This window comes from Callithrix jacchus, chromosome 5, assembly GCF_049354715.1.
Source record: "Callithrix jacchus isolate 240 chromosome 5, calJac240_pri, whole genome shotgun sequence".
Taxonomy (NCBI): Eukaryota; Metazoa; Chordata; class Mammalia; order Primates; family Cebidae; genus Callithrix; species Callithrix jacchus.
Genome location: NC_133506.1, coordinates 101,365,805 through 101,385,074, shown reverse-complemented (window position 1 = coordinate 101,385,074; position 19,270 = coordinate 101,365,805). Strand labels below are relative to the sequence as shown.

Below are 19,270 nucleotides of genomic sequence, written 5' to 3'. Positions count from 1 at the left end.
CTGGCTAATTTTTTTAACTTTTTGTAGAAAGGAGTCTCACTATATTGCCCAGGCTGGTCTCAAGTGATCCTCCTGCCTTGGACTCCAAAGTACTGGGATTATAGATGTGACCCACAATGTCCAGGACAATACATCTTTTTATATTTCAACTATTTAAAATAGTCTAAGGACAATACTTGCATACTAAATTTCCTCTTAGAACTCTCTGGCCATTTTGTACTCAAATGCAATAAATAAATGGTGCATTTTACAATTTAATTCAAGATTTTACTTACTTATTTTGGCCTGGTCCTGTTTTCAGCACAGGACTGAAGTTCCTTTTGCTGGGCATGCTATACCTTATATATTTTTTTTAAATCTAAGATTTTCCCCTTGATCATGACAGAATAAAAAGCCCAAATTTAAGATAGATACTAATCTAGGACACAAACAACTGTTCCACTGAGGCAAGGTTTTTAAGAATGCAGGAATAAAAATTCTATTATAACATGCACTTTATATATATTCTGCAATTTACATATGATTATCTAAAAAGCAAATCATATATACATTCTTTATAAGTATCAAGAAAAATCTATGAGCTAAAATGGGTATTTAGAAAAGAAAATAATTACCTTTGATGCAAGGTTGTCTACTAGAGCAATCATAGAATTCTTAAACAAGGCAGCAGCAGTCAGAGGTCGCTTGGTCACCTCTGTAATGCTCAGTTTGCCTTCAGGCCACATATTTTTGAGCACAGGATTTGAACTGAGAAGCACAGAAACAGCAATTCAAATGTCACATTCAAATAAGCTGGATACAAACTGATAAGCAAGTCTGTTGAAATGTATCCTGAGAATCGTAATTGGACTACAGACTGAACTCACAAGGCCTAATTGGAAGGACAATTCCATCCAGAAAATTATGCTGCAAGTATAATGACTGATACTGCAATGCAAATTGAGATTTTTCCAAATGATAGCACATCAAAAAAATTATTTAAACTTTTAAAAAGTGACATGTTTATTATACCTATGTAGGACCCTCAAATGGTCAATATGGCTCTTACAATAAATATGTAAAACAAATTCATTTTTGTGATGATTAAAAAATGAGGACAAACCATTAGTAGAAAAATGATCCTCAATGTCACAGCAGAAAATATAAAAGTGGCAACATCTTTGAATTAAAACAAATATTTATATATTAATAGAGCAGGTAACACTACAGAAAGACTGCTCTTTATGAAAACACAGGTAGGAATATAAAATAACCATTTTTATATTGTCCCTAGTAAATCCCTTCACTGCAGTTCTGAATCAAATTGAGAACAACTTTGTAGGTAGCATTGGCATTTACAATATTTTATTAATGTGACAATAGGACAATTGCAATCCAATTCTAAAAACGCATTTCAGGCCAATTTTCAGGTTAAAATTGTATTTCATTATTTTGTTCTGTGGAGATATTTTTAAAAACGTGTAGTGATCTCAACTGTCATTTTCTTTTGAAAATGCTTTTGATGGTAAAGTAATTGGAAATCAAAACGCTGCTTGCTACCCAGAAACTTTTGTCAGAAAAAACTTTTCTTAAAAAATTGGGAGTTGAGAAGAGAAAATAATTAACATTAGTATTCATTGCTAATTATTCTTACTACTGCTAATATTGTACCCATGTTCTTTCCCGCATATAAAATTTTAAAAACTGAGTTGGTTCCCTTTCTGCATGTAGGTGCTCAAAATAATAGCTGCAAGATGAAAGAGTAGATGAGTGCAGCATGAAGAAGATAAATGGTGATGTGCAGGTTGACTGGGTCTGTGAACACAGACAGAGCAACACTCCTAGCCCTCGCCATCACCAGCAAACAGTGCCAATTACTGCCAAAGTGGCTACAAAATGCTGCAATACGCTGGAGCTTATGAACTCAGTTTCATCACTTTCTAGTTCTAGTCCATGATTTTCCATTTGTACACTTGTATCAAAATGACTACATAGATGTATATCGTTTTTCCTTAACTTTTTCCTTATTAACTTTAGCAGAGAAGTAATTTAAGGCAACGTTCTCAATTTACAGTGCATTTGGTGCTGGAATATCATTCTAACACTTACTGAATTTTCAGAAAGTAGAAAGTTGTACTTTGTGTACTTTAACATTCTGACACATGTCAAAAGACTGTCCTTTAGTCACTGGCTTTTGGTCTACGCAGTTTCTACTCCAAATTCTTTGTCTACCTTACTCACTCTTGGCCATATTTGGAGACTATTCCTGTACTACACTGTAAATGAAGTAAATAAAATAATATATTAAATAGCAGAATTGATACAAAATGAATCAAAACAGTTGTAGGGAGTCATTTTATAGAGAAAGAACTTCCATGCCAAGTCATGACTGTAATATTTTTGTTTTTCTGAGACAACGTCTCACTCTGTCACCCAGGCTGGAGAGCAATGGCACGATCATAGTTCATTGCAGTCTCGACCTCCTAGGCTCAAGTGATCCTTCCACTTCAGCCTCCAGAGTAGCTGGGACTACAGGCACATGCCACCATGCCAGGCTAACTTTTTTATTTTTTATAGAAATGGGGTCTCCCTGTGCTGTCCAGGCTGGTCTCAAACTCCTGGGCTCAAGTGATTCTCCTACCTCAGCCTCCCAAAGTGCTTGGATTACAGGTGTCAGCCACCATGCCCAGTCTGAATGTAATATTAACAAAATAGTTTTCAAATATTTTAAATACCAGAACCCTTATCTTAAAAGAGAAGCTCATTTGGAGACCCAGTATGTATAATAGGTAAGACAGATCTCATCTGGCTAACAAGACAGTAGTAAAGAGTAAAAGTCTGTGCACTTGGAATGTAAAATGCTTGCTCCCTTCCTCCCTCCATTTACACAGACACACACAGACACAGACACACACACACGCACACACACAAAAGCATGCATACTTGTGTGTATACTATCAAGGTCTACAGAACTAGAATCCAAGAAACACTGCTTAAAAATAATTATATTGCTGGGTGTAATGGTGCATGCCTGTACCCCCAGCTACTGGGGAGGCAGAGGTGAGAGAATCACTTGAGCCTAGGAGTTCAGGGTTACAGTGAGCTATGATCACACCACTGTACTTCAGGCTGGTGTGATCATAGCTCACTTTTGAGCTTTTTTCTTTTTAAGAGGTGGGATACCACCACCTCTCAAAAAGAAAAATGATTATATTAACATATACAAAGAAAGAATGGATTCAAATTTTGGAAGGTTGTTAGCCATGGAAGCATCAAATGAAGGTGGCTCATTCCAATACCATCTAGGAGGATGGCTTTAGCAAAAAAAAAAAAAAAAAAAAAGTTAAGACATCCCATCTCACGGGCAAGGCCTTTCCTATTATGGAGATATATGCAATATGCTGCATTTAACAGACTTTCAATCTCTCACCCTTTTGCAAAACTATTCCTACTGTGAAATGGATTCATCTTAGCCTGATGCCTTTATTTGTTGGGTTTATTTAAGTTCCTCTGTTCTGATTGTGGGCCTACCAGGCAACTAAGTATTCTAGATTCCATGGGTAATAATGAATGAGAGTTCTTACTGCTATGAGACTTCCTAAGCAGGTTTTCCAATGTGGAAAAACAGCCCGTTACATGAACACAATTACAATTGGCCCTCCATATCCACGGCTTCCACTTTCAACATACCGTGGATAGAAAATATTTTTTTAAAAGATGGTAGTGCCGGTACTAAACATGTACAGACTTTTTTGGGGGGTCATTATTCCCTAAACAATCCAATATAACAACTATTTACATAGCACGTATATTCTATTAGGTTTTATAAGTAATCTAGACATGATTTAAAGTATCTGAGAGAATGTGTATAAGTTATATGTAAATACTATGCCATTTTTTATAAGGTACCTGAAAATGTATGGATTTTGGTATCTTTGGTGGAGGAGGGTACTGGATGGAATCAATCCCCCATGTATACCTCAGGACAACTATATTCCATGCCATATTACTGTTAGATTTCCCACTGGAAATAAATCCACATGCTGCTTGTTTCTACACTGGCCCTGTGAGCCTGGGCTATATGAGCTCACCACTGAAGGGTGAAGCTGTTCTCAGATGAACCTCTGGACCATGGTACATTCACAAAATTCACAAACACCATCTTGTGCAGCCTCTTGGTACACATACTGGCAACACACCCTGATGGTGCCACTGGCCAAATGAGGCTTTTTCCAAGTTGAGCTTTTAACATTTTCTGCAGAGAGAAAAGCTAGACTCTGACAAAGTATACTTACTCAAAATGAGTATACCTTACCTGATAAATTAAGCATTGAAATTCCCTTCTGAAAGTCCCTTTCCCCCATGCCCAGTTCTTCCAAGGACCCTCTGTCACATTCCTATGTCTGTAACTTTCTAGTGATGTTATTGCCATCATTAATCTGGGTGGCATCAACATCCACACAGATGAACCATTTGATAACAATTCTTGAAAGAACAGTTTAAACACATGTCTCTATATTCTCATTTCCTGTATTCCCTTGAGCTCACATCAATGAGACATTTGTCTTCAACACTACAAGGAAACCAGTGTTGTCAATAGTCCTCCCACTAACCTTGGTGTTAGCAAATCCAATGGTCAATCTTGGTCCTCTCATCACTCCTGCTTTTGACAAGATTTGATGTAGTTTATAATTTTTCTTCTTCTATAAGCATTTTTTCTTGCTTTGGCCTCTGTGACACCAGATTCCTGGTTTACTTCCTACCTCACTGGCATGCTCTCAGTTTCCTGTGCTAGTTCCTCTTTCCTTGTTTGACTCTACATGTTACAGTGCCTCAGGAATTCATCTTTTTAACCTCTTCTCTTTTTTAAACATACACTCACTCCCTAGATACTCTCATCTAGTCTATGGCTTTAAATACAATCAATACACTAATAACTGTGAATTTATATCTCTAGCCTCACCTTTCTCCTGAGATCCAGATGCATATTTGCAATTGCTGATTTGGCACTTTTAATTGAGTATCCAACAAACACTTCAGACATAACATATCCAAAGCAAAACTCTTGATTTTCCTGAACCACTTAGTGTTTCCTCTTGTCTTCCCCTATCAGGCTCATCTATCATTTTTGATTTCTGTCTTCCTCTCATACCACACATCCTCTCTACTAGCAAATCTTGTCAACTCTACTTTCAAAATATCACCCAATCTGACTCCTTTTCTTTTTCTTTTTCTATTTTTTTATTGCATTTTAGGTTTTGGGATACATGTGCAGAACTTGCAAGATAGTTGCATAGGTACACACATGGCAGTGTGATTTGCTGCCTTCCTCCCCTTCACCCACATTTGGCATTTCTTCCCATGCTATCCCTCCCCAGCCTGGCCCCCGCTGTCCCTCCCCTATTCCCCCCAATAGACCCCAGTGTGTAGTACTCCCTTCCCTGTGTCCATGTGTTCTCATTGCTCATCACCCACCTATGAGTGAGAATATGCAGTATTTCATTTTCTGTTCTTGTGTCAGTTTGCTGAGAATGATGTTCTCCAGATTGATTAATGTCCCTACAAAGGACACGAACTCATCGTTTTTGATTGCTGCATAATATTCCATGGTGTATATGTGCCACATTTTCCCAGTCCAGTCTATCATCGATGGGCATTTGGGTTGCTTCCAGGTCTTTGCTATTGTAAACAGTGCTGCAATGAACATTTGTGTGCATGTGTCCTTATAGTAGAACGATTTATAGTCCTTTGGATATATACCCAGTAATGGGATTGCTGGGTCAAATGGAATTTCTATTTCTGAGTCCTTGAGGAATTGCCACACTGTCTTCCACAATGGTTGAACTAATTTACACTCCCACCAGCAGTGCAAAAGTGTTCCTATTTCTCCATATCCTCTCCAGCATCTGTTGTCTCCAGATTTTTTAATAATCGCCATTCTAACTGGCGTGAGATGGTATCTCAATGTAGTTTTGATTAGCATTTCTCCGATGACCAGTGATGATGAGCATTTTTTCACATGTTTGTTGGCCTCATGTATATCTTCTTTTGTAAAGTGTCTGTTCATATCCTTTGGCCATTTTTGAATGGGCTTGTTTGTTTTTTTCCTGCAAATCTGTTTGAGTTCTTTGTAAATTCTGGATATCAGCCCTTTGTCAGATGGGTAAATTGCAAAAATTTTTTCCCATTCTGTTGGCTGTTGATTCACTCTAGTGAATGTTTCTTTTGCCGTGCAGAAGCTGTGGAGGTTGATTAGGTCCCATTTGTCTATTTTGGCTTTTGTTGCCAATGTTTTTGGTGTTTTGGTCATGAAGTCCTTGCCTACTCCTATGTCCTGAATGGTTTTGCCTAGATTTTCTTCTAGGGTTTTTATGGTGCCAGGTCTTATGTTTAAGTCTTTAATCCATCTGGATTAAAGTTAATTTTAGTGTAAGGTGTCAGGAAGGGGTCCAGTTTCTGCTTTCTGCACGTGGCTAGCCAGTTTTCCCAACACCATTTATTAAACAGGGAATCCTTTCCCCATTGCTTGTTTTTGTCAGGTTTATCAAAGATTGTATGGTTGTAGATATGTTGTGTTGCTTCCGATGCCTCTGTTCTGTTCCATTGGTCTATATCTCTGTTTTGGTACCAGTACCATGCTGTTTTGATTACTGTAGCCTTGTAGTATAGTTTGAAGTCAGGTAGTGTGATGCCTCCTGCTGTGTTCTTTTTGCTTAGAATTGACTTGGCTATGCGGGCTCTCTTTTGGTTCCATATGAAGTTCAAGGTAGTTTTTTCCAGTTCTGCGAAGAAAGTCAATGGTAGCTTGATGGGAATAGCATTGAGTCTGTAAATTACTTTGGGCAGTATGGCCATTTTCACAATATTGATTCTTCCTAACTATGAACATGGAATGTTTCTCCATCTGTTTGTGTCCTCTCTTATTTTGTTGAGCAGTGGTTTGTAGTTCTCCTTGAAGAGGTCCCTTATGTTCCTTGTTAGTTGTATTCCTAGGTATTTTATTCTCTTTGTAGCAATTGTGAATGGCAGTTCGTTCTTGATTTGGCTCTCTTGAAGTCTGTTATTGGTGTATAGGAATGCTTGTGATTTTTGCACATTGATTTTATATCCTGAAACTTTGCTGAAGTTGCTTATCAGTTTCAGGAGTTTTTGGGCTGAGGTGATGGGGTCTTCTAGATATACTATCATGTCGTCTGCAAATAGAGACAATTTGGCTTCCACCTTTCCTATTTGAATGCCCTTTATTTCTTTTTCTTGCCTGACTGCTCTGGCTAGAACTTCCAGTACTATATTGAATAGGAGTGGTGAGAGAGGGCATCCTTGTATAGTGCCGGATTTAAAAGGGAATGCTTCCAGTTTTTGCCCATTCAGTATGATATTGGCTGTTGGTTTGTCGTAAATAGCTTTTATTATTTTGAGATACGTTCCATCAATACCAAGTTTATTGAGGGTTTTTAGCATAAAGGGCTGTTGAATTTTGTCAAAGGCCTTCTCTGCATCAATTGAGATAATCATGTGGTTTTTGTTTTTGGTTCTGTTGATGTGGTGAATTAAGTTTATAGACTTGCTTATGTTGAACCAGCCTTGCATCCCCGGGATGAATCCTACTTGATCATGGTGGATAAGCTTTTTGATGTGCTGTTGGAATTGGCTTGCCAGTATTTTTTTGAAGATTTTTGCATCTATGTTCATCATGGATATTGGCCTGAAGTTTTCTTTTCTTGTTGAGTCTCTGCCAGGTTTTGGTATCAGGATGATGTTGGTCTCATAAAATGATTTGGGAAGGATTCCATCTTTTTGGATTATTTGGAATAGTTTCAGAAGGAATGGTAACAGTTCCTCTTTGTGTGTCTGGTAGAATTCGGCTGTGAACCCATTTGGACCTGGACTTTTTTTGTGTGGTAGGCTCTTAATTGCTGCCTCAACTTCAGACCTTGTTATTGGTCTATTCATAGTTTCGACTTCCTCCTGGATTAGGCTTGGGAGGACACAGGTGTCCAGGAATTTATCCATTTCTTCCATGTTTACTAGTTTATGTGCATAGAGTTGTTTGTAGTATTCTCTGATGATGGTTTGAATTTCTGTGGAATCTGTGGTGATTTCCCCTTTATCATTTTTTATTGCATCTATTTGGTTATTCTCTCTTTTCTTTTTTATCAGTCTGGCTAGTGGTCTATCTATTTTGTTGATCTTTTCAAAAAACCAGCTCTTGGATTTATTTTTTTTTTTGAAGGGTTTTTTGTATCACTGTCTCCTTCAGTTCTGCTCTGATCTTAGTTATTTCTTGTGTTCTGCTAGGTTTTGAGGTTTTTTGATCTTGCTCCTCCAACTCTTTCAATTTTGACGATAGAGTGTCAATTTTGGATCTCTCCACTCTTCTCATGTGGGCACTTATTGCTATATATTTTCCTCTGGAGACTGCTTTAAATGTGTCCCAGAGATTCTGGTATGTTGTGTCTTTCTTCTCACTGGTTTCAAAGAACTTCTTTATTTCTGCCTTCATTTCATCATTTATCCAGTCAACATTCAAGACCCAGTTGTTCAGTTTCCATGAAGCTGTGTGGTTCTGAGTTAGTTTCTGAATTCTGAGTTCTAACTTGATTGCACTATGGTCTGAGAGACTGTTTGTTATGATTTCAGTTGGTCTGCATTTGCTGAGGAGTGATTTACTTCCAATTATGTGGTCAATTTTAGAGTAGATGTGATGTGGTGCTGAGAAGAATGTATATTCTGTGGATTTGGGGTGGAGAGTTCTGTAAATGTCTATCAGGTTTGCTTGTTCCAGGTCTGAGTTGAAGTCCTGGATATCCTTGTTAATTTTCTGTCTGGTTGATCTGTCTTATATTGACAGTGGAGTGTTAAAGTCTCCCACTATTATTGTGTGGGACTCTAAGTCTCTTTGTAAGTCATTAAGACCTTGCCTTATATACCTGGGTGCTCCTATATTGGGCCCATATATATTTAGGATCGTTAGCTCTTCTTGTTGTATCGATCCTTTTACCATTATGTAATGTCCTTCTTTGTCTCTTTTGATCTTTGTTGCTTTAAAGTCTATTTTATCAGAGACGAGAAATGCAACTCCTGCTTTTTTGCTCTCCATTTGCTTGGTAAATCTTCCTCCATCCCTTTATTTTGAGCCTTTGTGTATCCTTGCATGTGAGATGGGTTTCCTGGATACAGCACACTGATGGGTTTTGGCTTTTTATCCAATTTGCCAGTCTGTGTCTTTTGATTGGTGTATTTAGCCCATTTACATTTAGAATTAATATTGGTATGTGTGAATTTAATACTGCCATTTTGATGCTAGCTGGCTGTTTTGCCCGTTAGTTGATGCAGATTCTTCATTTTGTTGATGCTCTTTAGCATTTGATATGTTTTTGGAATGGCTGGTACTGGTTGTTCCTTTCTATGTGTAGTGCCTCTTTCAGGAGCTCTTGTAAAGCAGGCCTGGTGGTGACAAAATCTCTGAGTACTTGCTTGTTCGCAAAGGATTTTATTTTTCCTTCACTTATGAAGCTCAGTTTGGCTGGATATGAAATTCTGGGTTGAAAGTTCTTTTCTTTAAGAATGTTGAATATTGGCCCCCACTCTCTTCTTGCTTGTAGAGTGTCTGCTGAGAGATCTGCTGTGAGTCTGATGGGCTTCCCTTTGTGGGTGACCCGACCTTTCTCTCTGGCTGCCCTTAGCATTTTCTCCTTCATTTCAACCCTGGTGAATCTGACGATTATGTGCCTTGGGGTTGCTCTTCTTGCGGAGTATCTTTGTGGTGTTCTCTGTATTTCCTGGACTTGAATATTGGCCTGCCTTGCTAGGTTGGGGAAATTTTCCTGGATAATATCCTGAAGAGTATTTTCCAGCTTGGATTCATTCTCTTCGTCACATTCAGGTACACCTATCAAATGTAGATTAGGTCTCTTCACATAGTCCCACATTTCTTGGAGACTTTGTTCATTCCTTTTTGCACTTTTTTCTCTAATCTTGCCTTCTCGTTTTATTTCATTGAGTTGATCTTTGACTTCTGATATCCTTTCTTCTGCTTGGTCAATTTGGCTGTTGAAACTTGCGCATGCTTCACAAAGTTCTCATGTTGTGTTTTTCAGCTCCTTCAATTCACTCATATTCCTCTCTAAGTTGTCCATTCTTGTTATCATTTCCTCAAATCTTTTTTCAATGTTCTTAGTTTCTTTGCATTGAGTTAGAACGTGTTCTTTTAGCTCACGGAAGTTTCTCATTACCCACCTTCTGAAGTCTGATTCCGTCATTTGATCACACTCATTCTCTGTCCAGCTTTGTTCCCTTGCTGGTGAGGAGTTGTGGTCCCTTGTAGGAGGCGAGGTGTTCTGGTTTCGGATGTTTTCCTCCTTTTTGTGCTGGTTTCTTCCCGTCTTTGTGGATTTATCCACCTGTCGTCTGAGTAGTTGCTGATTTTCTAATTGGGTCTCTGAGTGGACGTCCAGATTGTTGACGATGAAGTGTTTCTGTTACTTAGTTTTCCTTCTAACAGTCTCGCCCCTCTGCTGTAGGACTGCTGAGGTCCACTCCAGGCCCTGCTTGCCTGGGGAACAGCTGTAACAGCTGCGGAACTGTGAGGGATACTACCAGTTTCTTGTTCTGCTGTCTTTGTCCCTGAATTATGCCTGCCAAATGTCAGTCTGATCAGTCCTTTGTGAGGTAACTCTTTCGATATATGGGGTCAGGGAGCGGCTTGAGGAGACAGTCTGTACTTTATACTTGAGGAAGACAGTCTGTACTTTACAGGAGCTCAAATGCTGAGCTGTGAGCTCTGTTGTTCATTCAGGGCTGCTGGGCAGGTACGTTTGAGTCTGCTACAGCAGAACTCATAAAGCCCCTTTTTTCCCTCAGGTGCTTTGCCCCGGGGAGTTAGGGCTTTATTTAGGAGTATCCATTGTACTGTCCTGCCCAGCAAGGAGGCAGTCTAGTCATTGCCTGCCTGTAGTGGCTATGCTTAGCTGCTCTGGGCTCCGCCCTACTGCCGTGGGCTCCGCACTGCTGCCGTGGGCTCTGCCCTGCTGTTGTGGGCTCCACCATGCTGCCGTGTGTAATTCCCTGTAATCCTGTTTATATGGGTGTGGTTAGAACTGCCATGGTGATGGTGGCCCGCCTCTGTAATGGCGGACTCACTCTGTTATGGCGGGTTGCCTCAGCAATGGCAGGCTGTGTCAGCAATGGCAGAGTACCTCCATAGGGGTCGAGTGCCTTGGTAATGGCGGATGCCCCTCCCCCACCGAGCTGCACCATCCTGGGTTCAGCTGTGCTTGCTGTGAAACTCTCAATCCCGAGTGTTTCCAATTGCTGTTTTGTTTGTTTTTGTGGGGTTGGGACCTGCCGAGCCTGATCACCTGGCTCCCTGCCTCAGATCCCTATTTTTTTTTTTAAGTTGAACGGTTGACTCTCTCCCAGGTATTCCAGTGGCCTGCTGAAATGGCGCCAGGATCTGTGTGATTTCCCGTGTGGTTACCCACTGCGCCGGCTAAAACAACATTGCTGCCTGGGAATCTCCTGACCTGGCTTTCTGTTTAAGTCCTGTTTAATCAGATAAATGTGCTAATCTGCCTTCCGAAATCTCCAATTGCCGGTTTAACAGGGCAACCAAACCAGTGTATTTTGTACGGAGTGCTGCTGCACTGCGGTGCTGGCCCAAACAGCCGTGCTGGTGGCCCGTGGGGCTTCTACACCTTGGAATCTCCTGGTCAGTGGGCAATAAAGATCCGTCTGGAAATGCGGCGTCCACTCACCCTCTCCTTTTCATCATCTTTGTCACTACCACCAGGCCTCAGGTTACATTAGTAAACTCACCTCCTTTACTGGTCTATTTCCATGCTTGTCCTTTACTATGTGCATTTTACATAGTAGTAGCAGCAGTGATATCTTTAAAACATAAATCACATCACATCATAAATTCCAACACTTCCCTTCATACTTTGTTCTTATCTGGACTCAGGCTCTTTGTAATCCAGGCCCTTGGTAGGGCTGGATTGGACCTTCTCAAGTCACTCTCTCCATCCTCACTGTGTTTTCAGTCACAATGGCCTCGCTGTCAAGACACTCAAGCTCATTCCCACCTTGGGGACTTGGGACTAGTTATTCTCTCTGCCTGGAATGCTCTTCCTCTAGATATCTGCATGGCTCCCTCCTTCACTTAATTCAGGTCTCTTCTGAAACATCACTTTTAGTAAGAGGCCTTTTCTGACTACCCTATCTATAATTCCTCACAGCTCCTTGTCTATACCCTTCAATTGCTTATCTACTTTGTGTTTCCTGCACAGCACTTGTCACAAACTGCAAGTTGTTTCCTTGTTTATTAACTGTCACCTTCAATAGACTTTACTCTCCATGAGGCCAGGGACTTTGCCTACATTTTTTTCACAGCTATATCCCACAGTACAGAAGAATGTTTGGCTCCAAGGTGCTCAATACATTTTTGATAATCTACTGACCAACTGACTAAGTAGATTTAATAAATGAGTGAATACAGTTCTTCAACCTATAGGAAGATGGCCAAGAACCCTCTTTCTTCTTCATGGACCTTCTTTTTAGAGTATCCATACTGGATTTAAACTTGTTATCATTTGCCTAGTTTTATTTTGCCACAATTTTTCCACATGTTGATGGTTTGTGAGAAGATCCTGTCTGCTCAGTCACTAGCAGTGCTCACTGGTACCAGATGCTAGTCTGATATCAGAGTGGTCTCTTATTTGGGGGTGAAGACACTACAGTGGGAATCTGAGTATGTCAAACTTCTAGCTGGGCCAGATGTCACCTGACACTTCTTCATCACAGTGGCCTGGCCTGAGAACTGTCGAGTATACTGGTAGGGAATGCTGGAGGGCTGGCAGCAGTGAGCACAGAAACTGAAGCAACCCAAGGGAAATGCAAGCAAATCATTTTATTAGTAAGTCCTTGCCCTAAGTTTATAGATTTTATCATAAAGTTATATGCTATGTATTAGGTCTGATAAAGCAGAACTAGAAAATATGCCAGAAACTCTTAAAATTGCACATAAATATAACCAGGTGCATATATTACATATGCCAATGAACTTAACCTAGAGTTAATTAATACAATTTCAATCTTACCTGTTATACATAAGGCGCTTGAAATCTTGAAATAAAGTATCTTTATTTTTGTCAATAAAACCAATGACAGAATAGCTAAAAGGGGAAAAAAATCACAGAAAACATGTATTATTCACCAAGCAAGAGCCACATTTAAGCTTTTCTAGGAGGCAACAAGCCTTTCCACTGTTAATTATGCAATCAATCATCTAAAAGTTGGTATTGTTCACCTTGTTCTGTATTAAAGAATACCAAATTTACCTACTAAGAGAAGTAGCTTTGTTTCTATTCTTCAAAAGGAGAGGAAGCATCAGTACTATTACTATGATTAAGATGGTAATTTCCTACTGGTTTATTGCTTACCTCAAGAAGAAGACTTTTTAAAAGATAGTTGTATTTATCATCCAGCATTCCTAAGATAAAAGCAAAACAGCAACATACAGGAACTAACAGTCTCATCCGTAGGGAGGTCAAGTGATTTGCCTAAGGTTCACTCAATGTTCAGGGTAGGATAAAAGAATCCAAGAAGAACTGCAAAGGATGGTAAGAATTGGATAAGCAGAGGAGAAAAAGGCAGGCAGATCACACAGGGAAACAGATCAATCAAATGAAATGATGAAAGCAGGCACATGCATTGCATTCTGGAGAGAGAGTGAGGAGGCTAGTAGAGATGGTTCGGAGGAAGAGAGATGAGTAAGGTCTTGAAAGGCCAGCTAAGATTGTAGTTGGTAAGAAGAGTGGGAATAGAAGCTGCACTACTCCAGTGACTGGCATGGACTCTAGGAGGCGTCAATTCAGTGTTGGGGTTATACAAGTCATTGGAGACTCTGGATGATTAAGACAGAGGCTAGGAGATTAGGCAAATCAGAACTTTGGACACAGCTCCACCTTACAGTTCTGCTCTTGTGCCTGTTTTCTCCCTTGACAATCACATCAGTGTAGGCAATTTCCAGATTTCTGACCTGGATTCCTTGCCTTACATATTAACCTGCAAGAAAGTTCCTTCAGGCTGTGCTGCCCAGGGGTACTTTAAAGTTACCACGTTCAATATTATTTCCTTGTCTGCCCTGACCTAGGTCTTCTTAATATCTTCAAGTCACTTTTGACTGAATCTTTGTGATTTGATCTCGAGCTGCTCTTCCAAATATTTCTACTTCTCTGTGCTACAAAAAAGGATACGCTCTCATCAAATGGACCTAGTTGCTATTTCCTGAATATTTTTTAGCATCCTTCCCACTTCTTCCTATAAAAATAATTCCTAGCATTCAAAGATCAGCATCAGCCTTCCTGGGTTTATCAAACAAATACTGGAAGTATTTCCTTATTCTAAATTCCAACAACACTTGCTATTACTCATACGGCAATTATTTTAGACCATAGTTTATTGTATACATGTATATAAATGCATCTGAGTGTATATACCTATCTGTGTTTACATGTATATAAATAAGAACACATACAATCACACATGTATGTATGCATGTATGTAGGTATCTATCTTACATGGCAAGCTTTTTGTGAGCAGGGACCATATCTTATGAAGTATTGAGCACATAGAAGATAGTCAGTAAAAATCCAGAAAAAGATTGAAGAGTTTAAGGAGAGAAGAGGAAGTCTAAGGCATTGAATATCCCTCAAAAATGTTAGTTGAAGTTCTAGACTAGGAGTCTAGAAATGTTATTGTCTCAGTTCTTCTGTAAATTTGCTACATGACATTGAGTAAAAACTTTACTCATTCTGCATAAGTTTCTTCATCTGTAAAATGAAGTGGCTGGTTTAAGTAATCTCTAAGGCCTCTATCCAGCTCTACATTTCTGTCATTCTGAATTGTATGAAAGCACCCTGTAAGTGAGGCTTGGATTTTGAGTGGGAGATATTTGTATGGTACTGGATCTTCCCTCTTCAGTATTATGGAACCTGGGAACGGGACCAGAAAAAGTAGAAAATGGTGCCATTCTATCATTAATGGTTAGTTTGACAGATGGTGTGATAATTTTGAGCCATATTATTTTATGGCTCCAGAATTTTAATTTAAATCAGGAACAGCTATTAAGATTTCTTCAAACATCTTTTCAGCATTTATAGAGAAGATCATTTACTTTTTTTTTTGTTTAATATCTTCCTACAATGGATTACATGTAAAGAATTCTTAATGTAAAAAATAAGAAAAAGAGTTCTTTAAACAATAAGATGAGGAGCAGTGTTCAGTGGACAGTGAAGGCATAATAAATACAGTAGACCAGGAAATGCAGCCCCAACAAAACTTCCACATCAAATTCCCTGGAACCTGGAAATGTTACCTTATATTGTAAAATACGTGATTAATGATCTTGAGAGGAGAAGCTCATCCTATATTATTTGAATGGGCCCTACATGCCATATCAAATGACACTTTTAAGAGAGTGGCTGGGCTCGGTGGCTCATGCCTATAATCCCAGCACTTTCGGAGGCTGAGGCAGGAGGATCATTTGAGGTCAGGAGTTCGAGACCAGACTGGCCAACATGGCGAAACCCTGCCTCTACTAAAAATACAAAGATTAGCCAGGTGTGGTGGTGTGCACCTATAATTCCAGCTACTCAGGAGGCTGAGGTGGGAGAATTGCTTGGGCCTGGGAGGCGGAGGTTGCAGTGAGCTGAGATTGCACTACTTCACTCCAGCCTGGGCAACAGAGCGAGACTTCATCTCAAAACTATTATCCAACTATTTGTAGATCTTCATATATAGGAGTAATTCCCACCTAAGGGCCTTTTTATGCCTACTATTTCTTCTACTTGGGAAGTTTTCTCTTCTCCCTCCTCTCTTCCTAATTCATTCCCCCGACTAACCCTCTTTTACTTTTGGAACTCAATTTGGATATCACTTCCTCCAGAAAGACCTCTCTATGCCCCTCTCTGTGGGTTAATTATTCCTCCTTACTGCTCCTATAACGCCTGATGCTTCTCTAGCTTAACAGCTTCCATTCTTCATTATAGTGACCTTTGATGGCTGTACCTGCCTATATTCTCCACTAAACTGTTGGCTTCTTTAGGGCAAGGACAATCTTATCCATCTTTCTATCTCAGTTCTTAATATACTTCCATGATTTATTAACCTACCAGCTGATTCTTACTGAATACCAACCATGCCAGGAACTGTACATGGGCAAATAGTGTGTGCTCAATAAATGGCTGAAAGCAAGGAATGAATGAAGTTATGCCATTTTCTAAGTTGAACAAATTAAAATATGTTGACATATCAAATGACTGAAACATGCAAATGAATATAAAACCAATTCACATTTTTCCTGGTTATATTTTCTAAAGTGAGGTGACATGCAAATCATGGTAGGTACCAATGTAAGATACTCACACTACATCACCTGCATAATGTCGAATTCGAAAATCTCGATCAAACTCCAGAATTTTGTCTGAGGCACAGAGCTAAGAAATCAAGAAGGAGATTATTTTGAAAACAGACACTTTTGCTTTCCTAAAAATATATTCCAACTTAATATGAAATTATGATAATATCACAAATTATGATATCACATTGTGTGGGGCTTGATTTTAAAATATGGCTTATGTATTAAATAGTAAAGACTGAACTTTCAGGAGTGGGGGTCTAGGGGAGGAATAGCATTAGGAGAAATACCTAATGTAGATGACAGGTTGATGGATGCAGCAAACCACCATGGCACATGTATACCCATGTAACAAACCTGCACGTCCTGCACATGTATCCCAGAACTTAAAGTATAATAAAAAAGAGACAGAGAGAGAGAGAGAAACAAAGAAACAAAAAAAGAAAGGAGGGAGGGAGGGAAAAAATATAAAAAACAAGACTGAATTTTCACTAGAAATCCACACAGCTAGACTACATTTCCTGACCACTCTTACAAATGAATATGACCAAGTAACCAAGTTTCGGACAATGGAAGTAAAGTGTAGTTGTTCTAGGCCCAAACTGGTAAAAAGTGAATGATCTCCCTCTGTGCTTTTTTCTCTCCTCCCAGTAGTTGGATACAGAGGATAGTCCCTAAGGCATGGAATAGTCAGAATATAGAAGTTTGGGTCCCTGAAAGAGACATAGACTTACTTCTGCTATCTTATGACACTTTAATCTTGGCTACAGGCTGGGCATGATAGCTCAGGCCTATAATCCCAGCACTTTGGGAGCCTGAGGTGGGCGGATTGCTTGAGCCCAGTAGTTCAAGACCAGCTTGGGCAACATGGTGGAAACCCCATCTCTACGAAAAATACTAAAATTAGTCAGGCGTGGTGGCATGTATCTGTAGTCCCAGCTACTAGAGAGGCTGAGATGGGAGAATCACCTTCCACCTGAGCGTGGAAGTCAGAGACTGCAGTGAGCCAACATCGGGGCACTGCACTCCAGCCTGGGTACAGAGAAAGACTCTTTCTCAAAAACAAAATGAAACCAAACAAAATTAAGCTACTATCTTCATGTAGCCCAGCCTACCCTGACTGATACAGTTTCTTTCTCCTTTGAAGTTCACTTAAGGAGGACTGTACTGAAGACTGACAAGCTGTTAGGCACACACATATTCAGTCCTCACTGCTGACATCTAAGGTATAAGGATCTCTCTTTTACACACATGGAAACTGAGGCTCAAAGAGGTTAAGCGATTGGCCCGAGATCACATAGCTAGTAAGTGGTACTGGGAAGGACTCCTGGAATCGAATGTAACATCTGTGCTCTCTTATGTACACAGAGGCCTGGCTCATCTGTCTGCTAAGCTGAGATTCCAGTTAGGTCTAACGCTTCATAGAAGATAAACCTTCGGCAGCTCTTTCTCACTGAAGAGAAACAGTTTATGGGAAGGCAGCTTTTATATGGCTGTGGAGGTCTCTGTGACTTTCTACAATCTTTCTTGTTATAGGAGCACCTAGACTTTGTCTGTCCTCTGAAGAATCACTTGGAATCTTACGGTTTCTTTAGCAGACATCTAAGAGTCCACAAAAGTTTTCCTGGGAAATATACAAAAACCACTTAGGTTCTAAGGTTTGATAACAAATAATCTCAACCTGAAGGGCGTGTTTGATTAATTTGACAAGTGAATAATTATAGGAAATTAGAGTCAGACCTCCAAAGTTCAAACCTTGGCTCTACCATCTACTCACTCTGACTTCTTTAATAATTACTTATCTCAGAGAGTTGTTCTGAGGATTAAATGAACTATGGAGAACAAAGCATCTACCATACAGAGAAGTCTCCAAAATACTTAATTCCCCTTTCCTGCTCGCTCTCTGATTAACTCCTTTTACAAAACCTTTTTCTTCATAAAACCTCTCAAGGAAAAGGACCCAAGAGATGTCTACACTAATGGAACATTCTTACATTTGGATGCTGCGAAGTCACAACTGACTGAACACAGAAGGTTTTAGATTTTTCTTTACTTTTTTTGGTAATAACAGTCATGCATTTATCATTTAACTTTTTATATTAATAATAGTTTAAATAATAATTTTATGCTTTATTGGATCATTTGCCTGTCTTTCCATAGTAACTTTGATGTGGAAGAAACAATGTAGTCCCTAAATGAAATAACTGTTACAAGATAGAAACCTCTAATTTAACATGGTAGTAAGTTTAGCTAATCAGTAACCAGTAGCAAAGTATGATACCCAGCTCAACACACAGAATAGCATATGTAAGAAAGAGTTTACAGTGATTAAAATATTTTGATAATTTGATATTTCTTTTCTTCATTAGGTAAAAATCCCAAAGAATAACACATTTTAAAAATCTCTATCTCAAAGAAATAACAGGTATTCAAACTGGAAAACAGAAGTCAAATAATTTTTGTTCACTGATAACTTGATCTAATACCTAGAAAATCCTTAAGACTCTTCCAAAAGACTCCAAGATTTGATAAGCAACTTCAGTAAAGTTTCAAGATATAAAATCCATGTACAAAAATGAATAAGCATGTCTATACACCACCAATAACACTGAAGCTGAAAACCAAATCAAGAATCCAATCCGATTTACAATATTCACACATACACACAAAGGAAAACCCTAGGAACACATTTAAACAGGGAAGTGAAAGATCTGTACAAGCAGAACTATAAAACATGGATTAAAGAAGTCATAGATGACACCAAAAAATGGAAAAACATACAATGCTCATGGATTGGAAGAATCAATATCATTAAAATGCCCATACTGCCCAAAGCAATCTACAAATTCAATGCAATTCCTATAAAATTACCAA

General features: G+C 39.2%; 1 protein-coding gene across 10 annotated transcripts in view; it reads right to left on the bottom strand.

Annotated features, from left to right (window-relative positions):
- Nucleotides 1–19,270, bottom strand: part of MYO1D (myosin ID) — a 386,402-nt gene that overhangs the window by 232,993 nt on the left and 134,139 nt on the right. For 9 of the 10 annotated variants that reach the window (XM_008997098.5, XM_008997101.5, XM_035300848.3 and 6 more), the window contains exons 12-14: nucleotides 16,405–16,475; nucleotides 13,077–13,151; nucleotides 615–747 (exon numbers count right to left, since the gene is read on the bottom strand). In XM_008997098.5, coding sequence (XP_008995346.1) covers nucleotides 615–747; nucleotides 13,077–13,151; nucleotides 16,405–16,475 — 279 coding nt within the window. Of the gene's footprint in view, nucleotides 1–614; nucleotides 748–13,076; nucleotides 13,152–13,418; nucleotides 13,587–16,404; nucleotides 16,476–19,270 lie in introns of all 10 variants that reach the window. The other variant, XR_013535766.1, reaches the window with a different exon arrangement.